The 19803-nt window shown below is 40.4% G+C and overlaps 1 protein-coding gene across 2 annotated transcripts in view; it reads left to right on the forward strand.

Annotated features, from left to right (window-relative positions):
• The window catches only part of fgf14 (fibroblast growth factor 14), a 125552-nt gene that overhangs the window by 8378 nt on the left and 97371 nt on the right, over positions 1-19803 (forward strand). The window contains exon 1 of one of the 2 annotated variants that reach the window (XM_073473770.1): positions 13785-13857. The exons of the other annotated variant lie outside the window; for it this stretch is intronic. Within the exon in view, the coding sequence (XP_073329871.1) occupies positions 13785-13857 (73 nt within the window). Of the gene's footprint in view, positions 1-13784; positions 13858-19803 lie in introns of those variants that run through there. 2 annotated transcript variants of the gene reach the window in all.

Here is a 19803-nt window from a genome sequence, read left to right on the forward strand (position 1 = left end):
ACTTTGTTCTTGTCGAGAGAAACCTTGCAGGGCTTTGAAGCTGACTTGCCATTCAAAAGAGCATTTACTTTATCCACTTCTGCTCAAGGAGGTTTGTTCCTGCCTGTCATCCACAACGTTACTGCTGCATCGCTTCCTGATTTCCAAAACTACGGAGCAGGCCGAGGGTCATAAAGTGCGTGTATGAATCGTTAAACGCTAGCTAGCAACGTTAATGTTGCTAACGCTACAAGGCAATGTTACCATTGCTAACACTAGCTAGCTAACTTTAATGTTGCGAATGGAAGCTAACGTTAGGGCAGTATCCTCTGCGCATACTGTACAATGCAATTTTTATGATTTTTAATGTAGATGTATTATTTTTAGAAAATTATTTGTCTGAATATAAAATGTATCAATAAGACATTTAAAGCTGCTATAATCAATATTATTATATTAACAATAAATGAAAGGACTTCATGAATGTGAAAGTGTTGTGTAGTGAACAAGTAACAACCATACAGATGATTATCACCTAACTGTATAAGACATCTCAGTTCTGTGTCTTTTTGTTTCGCATTTACTGTTGTGGTTCATTCTCACTGCTCTCATAAGCATAATTTTCAGTCAACAAGCAGCTGTTTTCAGTGAAAAAGTACTAAAACAAAACTGACTACCTGCTCAGCACCAAACAACAGATGTACACAGTTAGCAATAGCAGGTGATCACAGTGGAGCATCTAGACAAACATCCCCCTTTGTAAAGATACCAGAAACACATGAATGCTAATGTTTCTGGATGGATAAATCAAGTGTTTGCGAGCAAGTTTAACAAGTGAAAAGTTGATAATGTGTTGTTGTGTTTATAGCTAGTTTCTGCTTGCCTCAGTGTCTCAAAAAATCTATTAATGCGGGCTTTAACCTTCAGTACATAAAACAAAACATAAAACATAAAACAAGGGCTGAGAATGATCATTTGAGAGCTTGTTTTTGTACAGATCTGTTTGGTCTTCTTAACTATTGTAATCAATTTTCTGTCAGCTCACGGGGTCAGTGTTATTAGTACTGACTTCATATCAGATAATAACACTGTAAAACGGTTGGTCTTTCCAAATGGAGCCAAAGCACAGATGATGGATTTGTGTTTCTAGCTAATAGTGCAAGAAGGCTACCTTTATTGTAACTAGCACTTAGTAGGATGAAGACATTAGTGATGATATTGTCTTCTTGAATAAACTGTGGTAGCCCTGGTAACCGTTTCTGTTTTGTTCAAAATGTTGGTGTACAATAACACTCAGTAAGTAGGTGTTGTGAAGCACATTGAATACCTGGCATATTTGTTGCAACCTTGTTAAAGGCCAAACAAATATCCTCTGAAGGAAGTAGAATGTGGGTGAGGAGCGACGATTAGTTGATTGCTTTGTGATTCGAGTCATGGATACAGTTTGCTACCTGTGGTGTACATGGTTGCTGTGAGGAAAGTCATGTGGCTGAATGAGAATTACATTGTGATTGCAGTGAATGATGCTGATTTAGCAAGATTAGACAGCTTTGTGAGGTGTTTTATATGTATTTTTTTAAGCTGTACATGCATACAAAGCGTAATCAAAGCAGTCATACTGTAAAATCTCCATTTTAGCTCAAAAGAAATTGACTTTTTCCTTTTCACAGTTTCTGATGGCAGCTTTGTTTCTGTAGCTGTTTTGATTTATGTTTGACACCTAGGGATTAAATTGGCCATTTATGGATAGGTACTGACATGATCTTGTCATATTTGAAGGAATAACTTCAGATAGTGTAATATTTTTTTCTCAATTGTCAGTTTTATGAACTTTCTAAATTCAGTTTGAGTCATTTAAGGTCGGTGGCCATGAGTGATAGGTTGACCATCAGGGCTCAGGACTAACGGTGTCCTGTCGTCCCGGGGATGGTAGGCTAGAAAATGTGTTTTTGGGATGAACAGGGATCTTCACTGTGATGCCTCCAGAACTAAAGGGATTTTGTACAAAATGGAGTGCCTCTCCTCATGATGTTTCTATAGTTATTATTACTGGTTTGCTATGAAGCATTAAAATCAGAAAGGAAGCAGTAACCTCACTTTCAATGGGGGATGCACCCTTTATGTACCTGATAATTCTACAGCAACTCTGTGTCGAATCAGCAGAAGGAGAGCTAATTAGCTAATAGCAGCTGCTGGGAAGCATTCCTACGGTGTGTTTGACACAAGGAGCTAATGGTACGTTCAGACCAAACGCTAAGAGAATATTCGCCTCGCGTTACACGCACAAATTTGATTGTGGGATTATTCATTTCTATTTGCGTTATTCGCACGTCACCCAGCTCGGTGAATTTCACCGTCTTCTTCAGGAGCTGCGTCTGGATGACTGCTGCTTCCAGCACTACCTGAGGCTGACCAGTGCCCAGTTCTCAGCTGCCTGTCCATCTGTCTCCGGTGAGTGGCAGTTTCTTAGGTGTGTTAAAATCAATAGAAAGTAACTGTGACCAGCAAGTAGACATTGACTGAATTAATCTGTTTTACCACATCGGTAAGAACCCAAAACAAAGAGATTTCGCTGTGATCTGACTGCAATGAATAGATCAAAAGGACACGGAAATAAGTTCAGATTGATCAGGGCTATGCTGTGCTGACACATATTTGCATGACTTACCAGTTAGTCCGACCTCCTCACATACTTTCCTCCATGCAAGCTTTTTTGTCCTGTCTCGGTACGAGTAGACGTGCTGTCGTACAGCTCTGGGTGTCTGCTAACAGCCATGATTATATTCTCAACTGCTGTACATGAATGTCAGGAAATCAGCGATGTAACAATTTCAACTCACACGAATTTGCGCCATCTGGCATAAATAAACGCGGATTGCCTCCTGTTTTTGTCTTTTCATTGACTTTGTATGTAATCTAGATGCGCAAATAATTCGCCTCACGTTTGTCCTGAATGCCCCATAACAGCTAATGGAATGAATGGAGCAAGAAGCCAGCTGCACTAACTAGTAGCGTACAGCTAACATAGCTGATAAACCTGATGGAGCTAACGGAGGTAAACACACAGCAGGACTGAGAGTTTCTCTTCTGAGGAGCATAAAAGCGTTATAATTTGCAATTTAATGTCACAACATGTTAACAGCATGTAGATGTACTGTTATACTTCAGCTGAGTTGAAGTTTTTCGGGGTGGTGGTGAAAAACATTAGTGACCTTTTCCCGCGCAGTCCTGCGGACGTGACGTAAGATGGCGCTGAATGCGTATCCTCGACGGCTTTCGACTTGGATACGCGAAGAAGACAAGCGCGGTGGACCCAAACTAATGTTTGGGTAGTGATGGATTCTGCTAGCAAACGGCCAGCAAACGACCCACCACCACACAAAGTCCACTAAAAAGTCATACTAAGAAAAAAACGAAGGTTTTATCAGCAGCATGTCGTGAGTCGAAACAAAATTACGACCAAAGCCGGGCTGGCACCCGAATACACATCGGATACGCGTTCGGCTCATGGAGGCAGCTTCAACTGGAATTGGGACTGAAAACAGATGCTGACATGGCTCATTTCCTAGTAACCAGGTGAGAAAACATTACAGGTCATGTTTAGAGCTTGATTTGAAAATCATATGAGATCACAGAGGACTTGGAGTGACCTAACGTGCAAAGTAGCGTTAGCTGCAAACATGTAACTTAGTCCACCGCTGTGTAACACTGAATAGTTACAGACTGCGCATTTTCCACGGTCCTTTAGTCTGAAACCGAATAGTTAGAAATATGTCCCTTTATATATGGGACCGAAAGCCCAACCTGTTATCCGGGAGGTGACGTTAGCAGCTGGATGTAGCCACAGGCTAATGGTTTGTTTGTGTCTGTGTAGCAACATTAGCCGCTAACACACAGCAATCCCCTATCAGAGACGATATTTCTGTCCCTCACTATGCCGTCTTTGCTTTCGCCTGTGCCTGTCAGACTGCATCAACCGTAACGGTAAATCGCCGGGCTTGTGTGTCGCTACACACAGCGAGCCGGCTTCCCGGCTGCCTCGTGTGCGTAGGGGATAAGGCATCAGCTGCACTGCTGTGAAGAGTTCATGTGCGCTCCTGCACCGGCTTGGCTGATGGCTGCAGTTACCCTAATGGCCGCAACGGCCGTCGTGTCACTATTGAGTCTTATTTCTTGATCCTGCCCCAAGTCCTTTTAATTGTTTAGCTAAAATTAATTTCTAATCTCAAGACTCCAGAAATTACATTAAAACGTAACTTAAAACAAGTTTTCAGCCTGAAAACAGCCCTGCGTAAAACCAGTAAATGGGGCTGCATTGGTGGGGCTATGTTGCCTCGGGCACTAGTGAGACAGTGAAATGCCATCCAGGAAGTCCAGTTTGAGTAACAGCTCTATACATTTAATGGCTTATCAGACGCCAAAACTAAACCATAGAAATAAGTCATGCACATTAGTAATCTCCCAGGAAAGCGTGCTTCTACTAATTTGACTGGCGACCGCAAACTGTGCCTGCTAAGCCATGATTGGACAATCACTGATCAGGGGAGGTGTTTAGTGACCAGTTAATTGCTTGTATGTTATCTTAAACACACATGCACACACAGACAGGTCTTTTGGCTTCTTCTAACCTAACTGTACTTATTGGACCTTAAACCAATGTGCCTGCATGTAATATTTGTACTTCAGTCTTCAACCCTATCTTAAAAATTGAAGACACAGGTGCAGGTTTAAACTTTTTCTTCAAAGGAACCACTTAACATTCATTCAAGGACTTCACCTGATTTCATTTGACCTCAGTAGTTATTCTGCAACTGGCCTTTCTCAGGGCATGCATGATTTTGATAACTCTATTCTTTTTCAGGAACACTGGGAAATTGAGGGAACATCTCAAAATAGACATCGCAGCAGGGCATAGTGTGGGCTTTTCCCACTTGGGTTTTCCGCCCTGTATCTTATGGAGGCTCCATAAATCATCTTGTAATTTGGCTCATCCTCTACCCTTAGCAGGAGCTGTATGACATATCCCTAACCTCCGTGAGTGAAGGCATGGCATTGTGTGAGGAGCAGGGGTGTAACAAAACTCTTAGCAGGTTCTCTCTAACACATGACACATCTCAGCGCTTGCTCCTTCCAGGATCCCAGAGAATTGGACACATGATAGCTGCTGTGGAGCTGCTGTGATTTTCCTGCAGCTGCTGAGCTCCTGTGCAGAGCTGTTACACTGCACTCTGATTCACAATACAGTGACAAAGTGATGAGAGAGAGAGAGATGAAGAGCAAGAGAGAATAATGCAGTTAGACTATGAGCTTATTGATTTACGGCAACAGAAGTTTGAACAGTTGTACAGCAGAGTTGACATAGAATGCATGCGCCTTTGACTTGAAGTTCAGGGAATTAAATGATTGCTCTCACAGTCCGGTGTAATAGTCAACATTGTCAACTATAGGTAATATGTTTAAGATGTATAGCCTCTGGTTTGGTGTCACTGCAATTTTATGGAGAGCATTGTCGTGAATAGCCACAGAGAGCTGAAATGAAACCAGCGCTTCCAGGTTTTGTTCTAGAAGTAAGAAAACATTAAAAATGTAATTGTAACAATGCTACATTGGCCATTGTCTAGTTCAGACATGTAAACAGAAATGTTAACATGTTTAAATGTTCAGAAATGTAACTGGACTGAGAAGATTGAACGTTGTGGAAGTTTTTTGACAACAGCCATTACAATGATGAAAAATGACTTTAGAAGAGAGCTTTGGTGAATATTGTGCAAGCAGCAATCTTGGGAGCTAAGAAAGTACCAACAAAAACTGCACTTCCTTGAATGGCCACTTGAGGCTGGCTCCAAAAGCGATTCATAAAACCTCATCCTCAACTACAGCCGATATATAAAACAGGTCTGGTCTTTATAACTAATTTCCCTGCTCATGACAACTGTACAGGGAGTTTATTTTTATATAACTCACTTGTTTAAATTATATTAAGGCTTAAGTTATACATAATTAAGAGGTGTGGCCACTTTGAGTAACAGGTAGTTGCAAGCAATGACCATGAGCTGTCTGCTGGGCTTCACCTCTCGGCCATGTTTGTGGTGTTAATGCCTTTTGGTGATTTTTTAATCAGACAAATAATATGGCTTGCTGTGCAGTTAATTGGACTAACAGACAGGGGGGAGGGACAGACCGGTGTTTTTGATTCACAAGTGACCCTGTTAGCATTAACTGGCAGACAGCTGCTGGAGCTAGTGATCATTGGAGGAGAAGGTTGAGGGCAGAGCCCGGAGCTTCTGGAGGAATAACCATCTGCGGTTTGTTTTTCAAACTTTTGGGATTAAAAAGTGGATTTATCTTCATTCTCACTACTTAATCCCTACAGCAATGCCAGTGGGCTTGCCGGTGTGTAATGTCATGACCTTGGCTCCTTACAGGCTTTCCTGGTGAAGACATGACATGTTGTTGAAAACTCGTTACAAGAACACCAGCAAAAGTAATGAAAGGTTACTCTGAGCACTGAACACTGCACCGGTTTCATATTCAAAAGGATATAATTGTGACTCTGTGTCCATGAGAAAAAGTTTGCCTACAGTGCATTTTTAAGTAGTAAGGATGCACAGTAATGGCAAAACCTTCCAAAAGAGGAGTAAAATATGCTCTTTATGTAATAATATTCAATGTCCCTTTATTTGTGGCAGTTTATTCATTCCCTATAAAAAGCCAAATCTCAGAAACTTAACACAGCAGGTGGCAAGCTTTCCTCTGTGCTTGAGATCAGTGACTCACCTACAAGAGTGTGGTCCTTTCGAAAATGTTGTGAGAACTGGTCTTAAATCGGTACCACTACCTGACTCCCGCGCAGTCTTTGCTGCTTTTAGTATTTGAGAGTTATATGCTGTATATTTCAGTTGTGTTAAAGTGTCACAGTCCTGTAGTGCTATTATTTTGTTTATTTATGTATACCGTATTTGGAGTGAAACTTTAATGAAATGTCTAAAGATTTTTTTCACTATTCTATTAAATGTCAAATTTGTATTGGTATTGATACCTGAGCTATTGTCCCCTTGCTGTTGTCCTTCCCCTTCATTCAGTGTTAACACGATTCACTCTGTAGTAACAACTTAACTCCTCAATAATCCTCTCACCTACTGATATTTCCTCTTTGGATTGAAAGCTGACATGATTATAGTGGAGATGTATTTAAAAGGAGTATTTAGCTCCCGCTGACAGAAACCCTGGAGAGCTATAATTTCAGCCATACAAGTCAACATAACACCATCTGAGAAGCTGCAAAGGTATCATTGTCAATACAAGGGGCCTTAAGTGGTCACCAGAGGCTAAAAGCTCACTGATGGAAAAATACCCAAATCTTCTATGAAGAGCAGGTTTTTGTAACTAATTTTCAACCCGATGTCATGTCCTTGTCCCTTTGTGATGTAAGAAGACGTTATTTGTTGCAGTTGACTGTAAACTATTTGCTATGCTTGCAGCAGATACTGATTACATAATTCCATATCAGTAACACACAAGCTCCTAAAAACGTACAAAGGCTCCAAAATGACACCAGAGAAACCAGTGATTGATGTCACCCTAGTCCATGTTTTTTGTTGTTGTATGGTTTAAACTAGGGTTGAGGGAGTACTCAGCTGAAACGAGTATGCGGTACAGATAATGTACTTTTTATGAGTATGGTAATCAGCTGAGTAAAATGTGTCAAGTTTGTAGTTTTGATAAAAGAAAATACTCATTGGGTAGCTGACTAAAGTTTATTAATTTAAGTTTATAGAAATTTGTTATGTGAATAGTTCACTTACTCCTGTGATCAAAAACATTGATCAAAAGCCCCATTCTGAGGCATTTCTGTTAAAAGGTTTTATAATAAATAATAAATACAGTAACTTCTGATCAACCCATATCAATTGCTTTATGGTTTAATCGGACTATAAAGCGAGGAACATGTCTGTCTGTAAGACTGTTATCCGCACATCTCAAGAACCGTTCATCCGATCTACTTTAGACTTGGCAGGTTTGTTGCTGAGGACCCAAGGAAGTGCGATTTGGACACGTTCAGCGATCCATATTAAAACATTTTGAATTAACAGCGAGCGCCGTTCTGTGCAGCAGCAGGGGCCTGGCTCATGGGGAAGCAGACATAAACAAAATGGAGATTAGTGTGGTGTTTTCTGTTCTTCAGCAAGAACTATAGCTGAGATTTGAAGTGTCTGTCAACAGTAGTATGTTAGCTAACATTAGCCTGAAGGGCTAGAATGCTTACCATTGCTCGGCAGCACCGTCAGCTACTCAGGGACGTCTCTCCATTGGTTGTTATGGTCCGGTTCGGAAAGTACCGATGTACTGATCCAGATTTTTACTCATAAAATATGTTTGACATTATCCGGGCAGCCCTGATGAGTCTGTGAGCAGTTCAGGAGGGTTAAGATTGGATCTGTAAACCCATCACATTACCAGATAATTTGTACTGAACAGCATCTCTGTGCGCTTTAGTTAAATTAAATCAGATTAGCCTCGCCCACCTCCGGTTCAAGCAACCCATTTATGGTCTGAGTCTCAATCTTGGTATTTTCTAATACCTTCACAAATTTGTCTGTTGTTCTTTGACTCTATTGTACCACACAGTCTAGAGCCCTCTCCTCTCCAATATTATCTCAGATCTGGATCCAACCCAATGTAATGTTGGGGTTTTATAACTTAAAGAGTTATGTGTATTACTGTAACAGTAGCAGTGATTTATGCCTGTGTTGAAAACAAACAATATAACACAATACAAGTGTATCTACAGTGTTTCAATATTGTTTCCTTGGACCATGGCTCACCAAAGCAATTGGCACAGTTTCTTTACAGTCGCACTGTAGGCCTAATGGAACAGCATCATTGTAAATGGTATAAAAGATCATGCATATATCAATATCCTCCAGCTTGCACTCACATTTTATGTTGAGTGATGTCAACATTAACGTGATTAATATTGTCATCCAAGATGGCCATGGTAAAAGCTAAATACACATGCTGAACTTGAGGTACACCCATTGAGTACAGGTGTCTATAAAAATGCAGTAAAATTAGGTTTACTGAGGTATTTATTTTTCAGAATAGACATTTAGGAAAATGTGCATCACATTTTCATGCTGATGTTAATCTTTATAACATGAACAAATATTACAGATGGAGCTAAAGGTAAATTATATGAAAAGAAGATTTTTTTCCCACTGTCAGTTACATACATTTAATCACTGACTCGCTTTATAGTGGCCCAGCTATCCTTGGTATTATATAGACATAGTTGTAATGAGTTGCACCCAGTGATATGCACATTTTAAGTTTGGGAAAAGAGGAGCACTCTGATTGGACTGGTATTCAGTATTGACAGATTCTCTGAGTTGAGGTGTCGGAATCAGTATTGTTAGGAGAGAAAAATATATACTATGCAACATTTCTGCATTAAAATGTCTAAATACAAGGAGACTTTTGTTGAGTTGTGTACTTCATTTGGTCACCTGCAGATATAACCTCCACGTAAACACCGGATGATATTAGTTAAGAAGAAAGTCGGTGGAAACGGCATGCGAGACACTTTATTAGCTTGTCTGTGAACCTGATTTCTTCCTCAGTCATGTCAGATAGATTTTCATCAGCGATAGTGGTTATTTAACAATTAAGACAACAATTCATATGATCTGACAGTACTTCACGTTATCACCAAACTACGTCTTTTGTTTTCATTGTTTTTGATTAAGGGACCCCTTGTGGCAGAAAATATATATCGTATGTTTAAATTAAAATACTAATCATATATCTTTGAAGTTTAAAGGTTTAGTATTTACTTCAGAAATAGTTGTAGAGACAGGCAAAGACATGAACAGATCCCACATTTTGTCACCCTCCAACTCTGACTTTCCCTTAAAGCAACATTACATAGAAATTGGCATTTTGTGCAATTTGGCGCCCCCCACAGTTTCTGAGTGGAAACCAGGTCTGTAACGATTTGTCAGACTGGATGTAGGTGCCAACTACAAACAAATCTCATTACGTCATAATGATGTTATGTGTTGAAAACGTGCATCTTGAAGTAAACATGTGTTATTCTGTGATCCTACCCTCCAACAGAAGTAACAGTGCAGAAACAAGTGACAGAGACAACATTCACCCTGTCACAAGACACTGTACCATCAAAATGATTTTGAAGCTGTTATTTTAAGGTTAAAAAAATGCATTATGTTGCTTTAAGGTACAGGGACAGAAAGGCTCACGTATTTCTGAATAACAAATAAAAAATAAGGAGAAAGGGCAAAGTCAAAGTAGGGATGTTACTAAAATTGTAGCATGATTAAAACTGATCTGCTAGAGCTGTAACCTGCTTAAATCAGAGGATAATACTCAAGGAAGTGACACGAACTTGTTTCAGTCTGGTTTTCAATAATCCTTTCTGAGGCTGGAATCACAAACAGTCATGATGCACAGCAGACGTGCCGGATGAGAACAGTTGGCAAACTTCCTGCTTGATAGAAATACAAAGTTAAGTGGAAAAAATGCAGATGAGCAGATGCGATGAAATAAATCCAATAGAAAACAAACACGTACTGTAGAAAATGAATCTGACAAACCACTGAAGTGGATTATGGAATCCAAATAATGGCAATGACAAGAAATCAACATTCATGGGAAGCATTAGTTTCCAATGTTATTTTTTTGATACACACAAAAAGATTTGACTGCAGATTTTTATTAATATGCTAATAGAGCCTGTTGGTATTTCACCTGATGTTAAAGTAGAAAGATACCCAGGAACTGAAGGGTTTTAGGGCTGACAGAGTTTGCTGACTGGGTACTATCAGTCATTTTGTCTCCAGGCTGTCATCTCAGAGCAGAATATGATGCAGTCGCATTAGCATGTTGCTGTGCTGCGCGGCGAGAAGGTTGGGTCATGTTCCCCGTGGCTCTGATGACAGGATTGTAGCATCTTTAACCTTTATCAAACACACCAGACTAAACATACTGGCGTGTGTTTGTGTTATTGAGCCACTGTACGTGTTACTACAAATCCAACAGCCAGAGGCACAGTGCTGGAGTGAGGGTTTGCTGCTGTACTGTTTCAGAGCAGCGAGGGCTGGTGGAGGGAAATGCAGAGCGAGGTCAGCTGGGTGTGCTTTTTTCCTGTGCTGGAAGTACATTTTGATGATTTGATTATGATTGATTGCTGATATGATTTCATGACTCGCCGTTGGCTTGTAGCTCATTTATTGCTGTTGTCCATCATCAGACTGTGCTCCCTACTGATGGGATAAGCAAGGACTCTTTCTCTTTCTCTCTTACTCACTTTACACATATCATTTACTGGCTGAAAACAAAGGGAATGGTGAGAACTATACAAGAAAAAACATGAATAAAAAATAAACAGGAGTCAGATTTTGAAGGAGCTTAGCGTGGTTTCATACAGTGAGTTGTTCTGCTGGTTTTTCCCTCAGGCTGTGACTTGCTCTGACATACTGAATTTTGCTGCTTCCATGGCAATGTCAGGATTTTACCTAAGTAAATATTGTATTTAGCTTTGGTTTGGGAGTGTGTTGACTTCTTGGCATTTATGTTTTATTTGGGAGAGAACTTGGTCCTTATTTGCTTTCACAGGCCACAGTGTAGTTGTTGCTCTGTCTGCACCTCTTGTGTCTCAATGATCAGATTAGTGTCACTTCAGACTTTCAGTGACTCTGTTTCTAGCCGCTCAGCATTGTCTGTCCAGTGCTAAATTGCTCTCACGTGGAGTTTTTGTGATAGATGTCCAGTGGTTGATTGTGTTTTTTTCTTTTCTTTGGCTACGATTTGTTTGGTCCAGATTACCGAAGTCTCTGCTGAGGCTGTGAACTGCCCAACAATGTAAGCCTTGCGTGAAAATTGCAGCCCTCTCATTCATTTAAATGAGGCCAGTTTGTTGACGCAGCAGGGGTGCAGAGGGCGCCCCCTGCAACGAAAAGAAGTTGAACCTGGCTCATCGAGGTGCTGCGCTTGCCAATCAAATATGTAAAAGCACTCTTTCCTGGTAGATTATTTTGTAACCCTATATTTCCACTGTTTCCCTTGCAATCATTGGAATGAAAAATCTAATTATTGCCGCCTTGATAACTTTCCAGCGCAGTAAAATCCTTCATCATACTATTACAAACCGCTGTGCAGTGTTTTAGCTTCTGATAAGCCATCAAATGCATGGATGTATAACCGAAACTGGACATAATGAATAGTATTTTACCTGATCTTTTAATGAATTCCTACTTTCAGTCTGAATGCCCACTTACTAAGGCTGTGGCTTTGTAACAGTTGGGTCTCACAGACTTTGTTTAGCTGTGTTTCATGCCCATTTTACAGAGACATAAACAACCTCCTCTTGGTTTTTGATTGATGTGAGTGATTCATCTTATTTGTTGAATGCCTCAGAAAAAACAAAATAAGATTGTGCTTTCTCTTTTGTCATTCAGTTGTCTTGTGTCACACACACACACACACACACACACACACAGACGGTCATAGTCGACCTCACTCTGTCTCTATCACTCCTCTCCCTCTGTACAGGGGTCTGCTCTGTGCAGTGCTGGAGGTTGTGTGGTGGCTATGGTATGCTGTGTAGATTTTTGCTGCAGTGCAGCAGGCAGTATTGTGCTGCTGCTGCCTCTGTCTTCCTCCTGCTCTCTCTCTCACTCTCTCTTTCTCTTGCTCTCTCTCTCTCTCTCTCTCTCTCTCTCTCTGTATGCATTCATTTTTGTGTACATTGTTTTGGAGCAGTGGAACACTTCCAAACAGTTTTGCTGTAAAAAAAAAAAAAAAAAAAAAAAAAGAAAGAAAAAAATGGTATTAGCCCCACTGCTTCCGTCTCATTCATCACATCCAGCAAACACTTTGTCGCCTTCTTTTTTTTCCATCCTGGGCGCTCACATAGCTTTATCAACATTTTTTATGACCTTTTGGAGGTTCTTATTTTTTCGTACTTGTTGTTACTTCTCGCACATCACTGTCTTGAAGTTCAATTCCCAACGTTTTAGGCAGCCCCTCACCATCCCCTACCCCCCTGTGGCTGTTGTCCTTTATTCAGACAGTGAGCGAGGGAGAAGGAGAGGGAGGAAGAGAGATGATGGGGCGGGCAGTGACTAAGTAACCTGTTTGCGGTGGTGAGTGCTCGGCTTTCACTGCGCAGAAAGGCCAGTTGTTTTCAGTTATGTACACTAGGCTGGAGACGGTGGAGCACTCAGGTACAGTGTGTCAGAGACCAGACAGATGCTGCACTGGGGGACAGAGTGGAAGCTGAAACGCTTCTGTACAAACAACATGTAGCTAAACCAGACACACAATATCTTCCAGAGACCTTATTTTTGTTTTGGGACTCAATGCACAGTCTCACTCGCTGCCCCATGCCATAAGGCCATTATATAAGTTGCCATTTCACCAACACCATTTAGCCATGACATGACAGCACTTGACATTTCTGGTCGGCTACCTCCAGCCAGCTGAGAAAGTGTCAGTGCTATCTGTGGGATATGGTTATCTGCATGTTGGAACATTTCTGGTTGGGAGATGGTTTTCATAAATGGGGTGACAAGTGAGATATGTGTGTGAGGGGGTGAGGTAAGGTGCCCCTGCTGGTGTGTGATAGGGTTAAAAAGGTTGTGTCAAGCTCTGTGGGACATCACGAGGGGTGTGAAAACCTGAGCAGTAGCGCAAAGGATATTTTTGTTTTAAATGATATTCAATTTATGGTCAGAGATCACTGAGAGTAATCAGGCTTGATGTATAGTAGGCTTTCACAGACAGATATGGAGACAGCATCTTTTGTTAAGATTGTGGAGCGGCAAGTACGCAAGGCACTAAAGGCTGAAGGACAGCGTGGTAAGTCCCGGAGAGAGCTTTTGGATAAAAGTCTTGACATAATTACACACTACACTACACTCGCCCTAGAGATGCACCCATGCACTGTTTTTCAGGTCTGATCTGATTGAGATACCTGAATTTGGATGTCTGGTGATACCAATACTGATACCAGTGTTTTTCTTCTTGATTCTTCTTCATCTTATCTTCGTCAAGGACGTTATGTTTTTTTTTTCCGCCCTTGTCCGTCTGTTGGCTAGTTGGTTGGCTGGTTTCTCAGCAGGATCACACCAAAACTATTGAATAGATTTTTATGAAACTTGTATGGAGGATGGGTCTCGGCCTAGAATAGACCATGAACTTTTGGTGTGGATCCGGATAAAGGGACGCATTCAGGATTTTTTTTTTCTCATTTTCTATAACATTGGGAGGCTTTTTTTTTTTTTTTTCACATTTTCATTATTTTCTCACGGAATAACGCATGGATCTTGATGAAAATAATCGTATTTAGTTGGCTGGTATCTATCTATACACAATTTAATACAGATCCCAGATTGGGTGAGCTTAATTTATGGTTAAATGTGGAGTGATACAGGCCTATCTTATTTGATATTGGATTAGGCTGGATTTAATTGTTTAAGGTATGCGCTCTGTTGCAGTCCTGTTGGTATTATGTGAGGTTATATGAGGCTGCAGTAAACTACACAAACTACACTGGTTTCTTATCAAAAGAATAAAAAGTATGCAAAAATGTATTCAAGTTAAATGTATTCCACAGAAAATTATTTGAACTGTAAGTTAAAGCTCCGTCTACACATGTATTCAGGCTTACATAAAAAATCTCCAATGCGTGTCAAACATTTTTAGCAGAATAATGATACAAGATGTCTCCTCCTTCCTGTAAAGTCCATTCTCAGTGTATGTGCGCTGGAAGCTTTAAGTTCCCTCACCACACTTGTGTATGCTGCTTATGGAACCTGGATTGGCTTCCAAGCAGTTTGTGAAGTCACAAATTGTGCCCGCCTCTTAAAATCAGATTGATAATGAGCGCAGAATGTGAAAACAGACTTCCAGTTTTAAACTCAGCACATACACCATTCTACACAGAGAAGCTCCAACATTCAACTGTAGGAACAAGAAGATAAACACATTTTTGACTGGAGGGGGAAGATTTTTGAGTCTCATTCCCAACTTGTCAAAAACTGATGCTTTGGGATGGTAGGAGAGGTCGGCCACCATCCCAAAGCGTCAGTTTTTGATGAGTTGGGAAACCCAGAGCGTCATTATTTGACTTAAAATATAGGCATCACACACAAACAGGTGTCAGAGAGCAAATCACTATGATAACTCCTTTAATGTTTTGATAAATTTGAACAAATGAAGTGCACAGCAATGCATTATCATCTACTAGACAGTAGATTTGTATACATGGGTTCACTGTAATATGGGAATTTCAAGCACTGCCCATGACTGTGGAGTCTGATTTAATATGTGATTCTGATACTGGATCAGATCGGTCCCAACTCTTGTAAAGTAATCCAACTGTATGGATGCCATGGCAGTATTAAACATGGAACTTACTTATTTATTTTATTTATCAGATCACTTTATTGATATAAATATAATATAAATAAATATATAATATAAAAAAGACCAGATCAAGTGAACTCCATATGAGCAGGGGAAAAGTCTTATCAATACAGTCTGCTTCCACACCAATAAAACTAATCACTGCATTGCAGATGATCAAACCTGAAGGTCACACTTTGTAGTGTGTGTGTGTGTGCGTGCGCGTGTGTGTGAGAGTATGTTTGCATGTCTATGTGTGTGTGGTTCACTCTCCCAATTATTTTTTATGCAGCAGCATGCCAAAGAGGATGAGGTAATTTCATTATGTATGCAATGCTTCTGGAGTTTATTTCGTATTATTTGTCCTGAATAAAATATGAACCTTTTTGAGGCCAAGTGGATTGATGCATGGCTGTGGATTTCTTCTCTTCTCTTCTCTTCTCTTCTCTTCTCTTCTCTTCTCTTCTCTTCTCTTCTCTTCTCTTCTCTTCCTTTCCTGTGGAGTGCAGTCTGAAGTACTCATGTGGTCTGTCAGCTCTGTTCTCACATGTTTATTGACATGAGAACATGTCCACGAGAGGCACCCAGAGACCCAAAGCTCTGAAAACCTGACAGACCTACACAGCTCGCATTAAGCTAGCCTGCAGTCAGGCCTCAACTAGAGTTGCTCTTTGATAATGGCTCATTAAGCAGTCACTTTGACAGACCTGCTCTTGTAGCAACAGAGTCACGATCCACGAGTTCCAAGGCCAAACATCACGGCTGTCTTTTGTGATGCTCTCAATAGAACCTCTCTTCTCAGACTTCTCTTTGTGTTTTCTGGTAGGAGAGTTGCGCAACAGCTTGAAATGAATGCTGAAACATCTCAGTGTATTAACAAATGAAAGTGTAGTGTATTTAAAAGAGAGACAGCTCACCAGATGTGAGGTGAGGACAGATTAATGCCTGTGTTGCTTGTATACAAGTGGGAAGTGGGAAGTTTGTCGCCCAAATTGGCCAACATTTTTCCATCAATATAGCTTTGTTACTTCTTCTGATCACTTGGTTTGTACAAAAATGACAATATTTACTCTGAAAGTGTTAAATAAGCTGAAAGAAGAAAGAAGGAATAGGAGAGCGTGTGTTAGACAAGATGGTTGAGCACCTGTAAGTTGTGCCGCTTTGGCATGACTGTAGAATCCCTGTTTGTGTGTCATCACAGTGCATCTCTCTCCTAATTACATGTGCATTTAAGAGGGAATCATGCAAATATGTGGAGATATGTTAGTGGAGGTTGTGTGATCTGCTGGATTCAGTAAGGTAGTGCAATTTGTGATGGTCAGTTTTGGATGGAAATCTCCTCACCTATCTTGATCAGGTGTAAAAATAGAAGGTAAGGGTATGGAAATGAAACATGAGCTGTCCTTTTTTCAGAGAATGACATGTCAAAATAAAGGGAACTCAAAATAAACTCATTAAACTTTTTCTTTGGTTGAAAACAAACAGGACTGGGTGTTGTTTTTTATGCAAGCAAGTCCTTCAAATTAGACAACAAAATGCACTGTTTGTCCGTGCGCTCTCCAATGACACATAAGTGTTTTGTGATCTGACACCACTGTCAGCAGGAAGACATCATCTGTCAGTTACAAATCGCTGTTGAAAAATCATTCATTTTAATGAGGTGACTCCACTATGCTTAAACATACTACAAGGAGTTTTTACCTTGTTTAACATCGATGCCTCTGACCAATGCCTCTAGTCTGCATGTTGCCTGGGTTGGATAAGTCATAAAGTGAAGTGAAGTATTTCATGGCGGAGGGCTGAGGATGAATTGAGTCTCACAGTCTGAGGGGAGATGTTGCTCTGCAGTCTGGTGGCACGGCACAAAAACAAAATTAAAGGTGTTATTGATAACATTCAGCCACAACATCTGGCATTCCGCCTCCCCCTTCCATGCATTCACATCACAACAACGCTGTTGTTTGAATCATCTGCCCCCTCAAGTGTTTGCCAGTTTGTTAGCTAACATTGCTAACTCCAGCTAGCTAACGTTAACATCTATGAAGACTCTTGATCGCTAACGAAACACAGATACCACGTGATATGAACGGCATTACACAGAGATAAACCAAGCAATCATTTTGTACCTGGCAACATTTTTTAAATTATTGATTCACAATCATAATAATGTTTTATAAGGAAAAGAAACTTTTATTCCGCACCTTTCTACAAGCTCTGTAGATGTATTATTTTGAAAAAAATTATTTGTCTCCATAAAAAGGTTATCAATATGACCTTTAACTTTGTTTCACTATTGTCATATTTTAGCTGTAAGTCTTACATAGCCACAGATAGACACATCCCCATACATCCTGCAAACAGCTGTGCACATCAGCTCAGGATCTTTACGACAGGAGGTGGTGGTTCTCATAGCTCTTTTGTCCACATCAACAAAAAAAATATAATTTCTTGTAGCTGCCTTAAGGTTTGGTTAAGTTTAGGCTTTTTAGTTTTAGTTTAGGCTGACTAATCAGGACAGTGTACAGTATATTAAAACAGTTAAACTAAAATAGTCTGTATACAAGTCAACTGTTCTGTGTGTTGTGACAGTACAAGTAGTGCAAAGAAATAAAGAGTACATGCTGGATACGCGTGGGTACAATAAATAAAGAATGACTGCTTTATTAGGTTCAGGGGAGCTTTGGCCTTTGCTGAAACACCTGATGCTCTCATTCTTCTTTTTTGTGTTCAAGAGTTTGATGCATGTTTTGTCTGCGTCATTTTCCCAGTAAATGTAATTGTTCGGATTGCTTTTGTGAGAAACTCCTCAGTGTAATGGATGTTTTTCTCTGCTGCATCATTAGGGGTTTACATGGTGCTTTAAAGATGGTCCCTCAGCCTGTAGCAATCTCCCTACATGAGGACGGCTTTGCAGTGTGAATATGGGAGTGTGTCATAACGCTGTTTGTACAGCATAGTGAAAGAGAGAAACATAGAGGCCTGGCCAAGGTGCTTCACAGTGGCTTGCTCAGGCAATAACCAAGGACCCTGGCTGAAGCTGTGAAAGTGAAATCCTTTTACGGTTTTTGCTGAGTAATTATACTCTCAGACCTTAGCTTACAGAAATATGAGGCTCATTTTCTCCTTCGCTCCTTCCCTTCTCTCCATGGCTCCATCAGAGGATCTGATTAACACAGTATTGTTGTATTGTGTGACACGACAAATTTATGATTCATGACCAGTGTGACCAATCTGTGACTGATCATCTGTATTGATTTATTTTGAAAAAATCCTGGGTAAAAGGAGCTGCCTGGAACAATATGGATTTGCAGCAGTGGCCATGAAGGCAGGGGAGGAAAGGTGAACAGTGTGTGATTACATTAAGACCCTTTGCTAGCTTCAGTCAGTGTCATTTGCCAAATTTCTACATAAACCCAAGCGGGTTGGTGTATGGAATTCTGTCTCTCCCAGAGTCGGAAAAAACTCCTTCGTACTTAAAGGGTAACTCCACCAGTTTTACACATTAAAGTGTGTTTACAGGTCTTGGGGAGTAATACTATTTTTTTGTGGCTCCAGAGGAAGCTGCATGTAATCTGAGAAATTGCCTCTAATGATTTCACTCAGTGGTGGTGCCAGGTTTCGAGAATGACGAAGAATGTGTGGAATAAAAAAAGGCAAAATCTCTGGTTCAGCTGTATCAGTTTGGATCATTTGTTTTTAAACTGTCCATAATGAGTTCAACAGTTTTATATGAGTGCAAAGCTACACCAGTGGACTGCTTTTCAAAACCTGGTGCCTACATTACCCACAATGCAACTAGCTGAGTGACATCAGATTACATTCAGCTTCTTCTGGAACCACAGAAAGCTTTATATGTAACCTGTAAACATATTTAATTGTTTGAAACTGGTGGAGTTACGCTTAATGTCTTCCCGTGCAGTTTTCAGTAGTGAACTAAAATTTCTATAGGATGTGTAGACCTGCTAAAAAATGCGGTAGGAAACATAGTTTTAACTGCTAACAAATCCATATGAAAATCACTTATTTAATGAAAGCTTGTTTGCATACAATATCATGTCGTTCCATTGTGATGGAGTACGTAGCAGCAATAACCAATGTTGATCCATCTAGTCCATTATGCTTTCATTTCCGCTCTCCATCCATCTGAATGTCACGCATCATCGGAGCCATGCAAAACAACGTATTCCTTGTGAAGTTGTTTGTAAATCAGTAAAGAGCTGAGGAAAATGTTTTATTTTGTCTTGTCTTTTATGCCCTGAGCTGGGCCTCTTAGGCAGTGCTTCCATTCCATGAAGTGCATGACCGCCATCGAGCTCCACCGATCGAATGTAGATGGTTAGTCTATAGATGGTTACGGTATGGAAGAAAGCATGATCGAGTGAATTTATTCACAACCTG

The sequence above is a fragment of the Pagrus major genome, chromosome 9, assembly GCF_040436345.1.
Source record: "Pagrus major chromosome 9, Pma_NU_1.0".
NCBI classification, from domain to species: domain Eukaryota; kingdom Metazoa; phylum Chordata; class Actinopteri; order Spariformes; family Sparidae; genus Pagrus; species Pagrus major.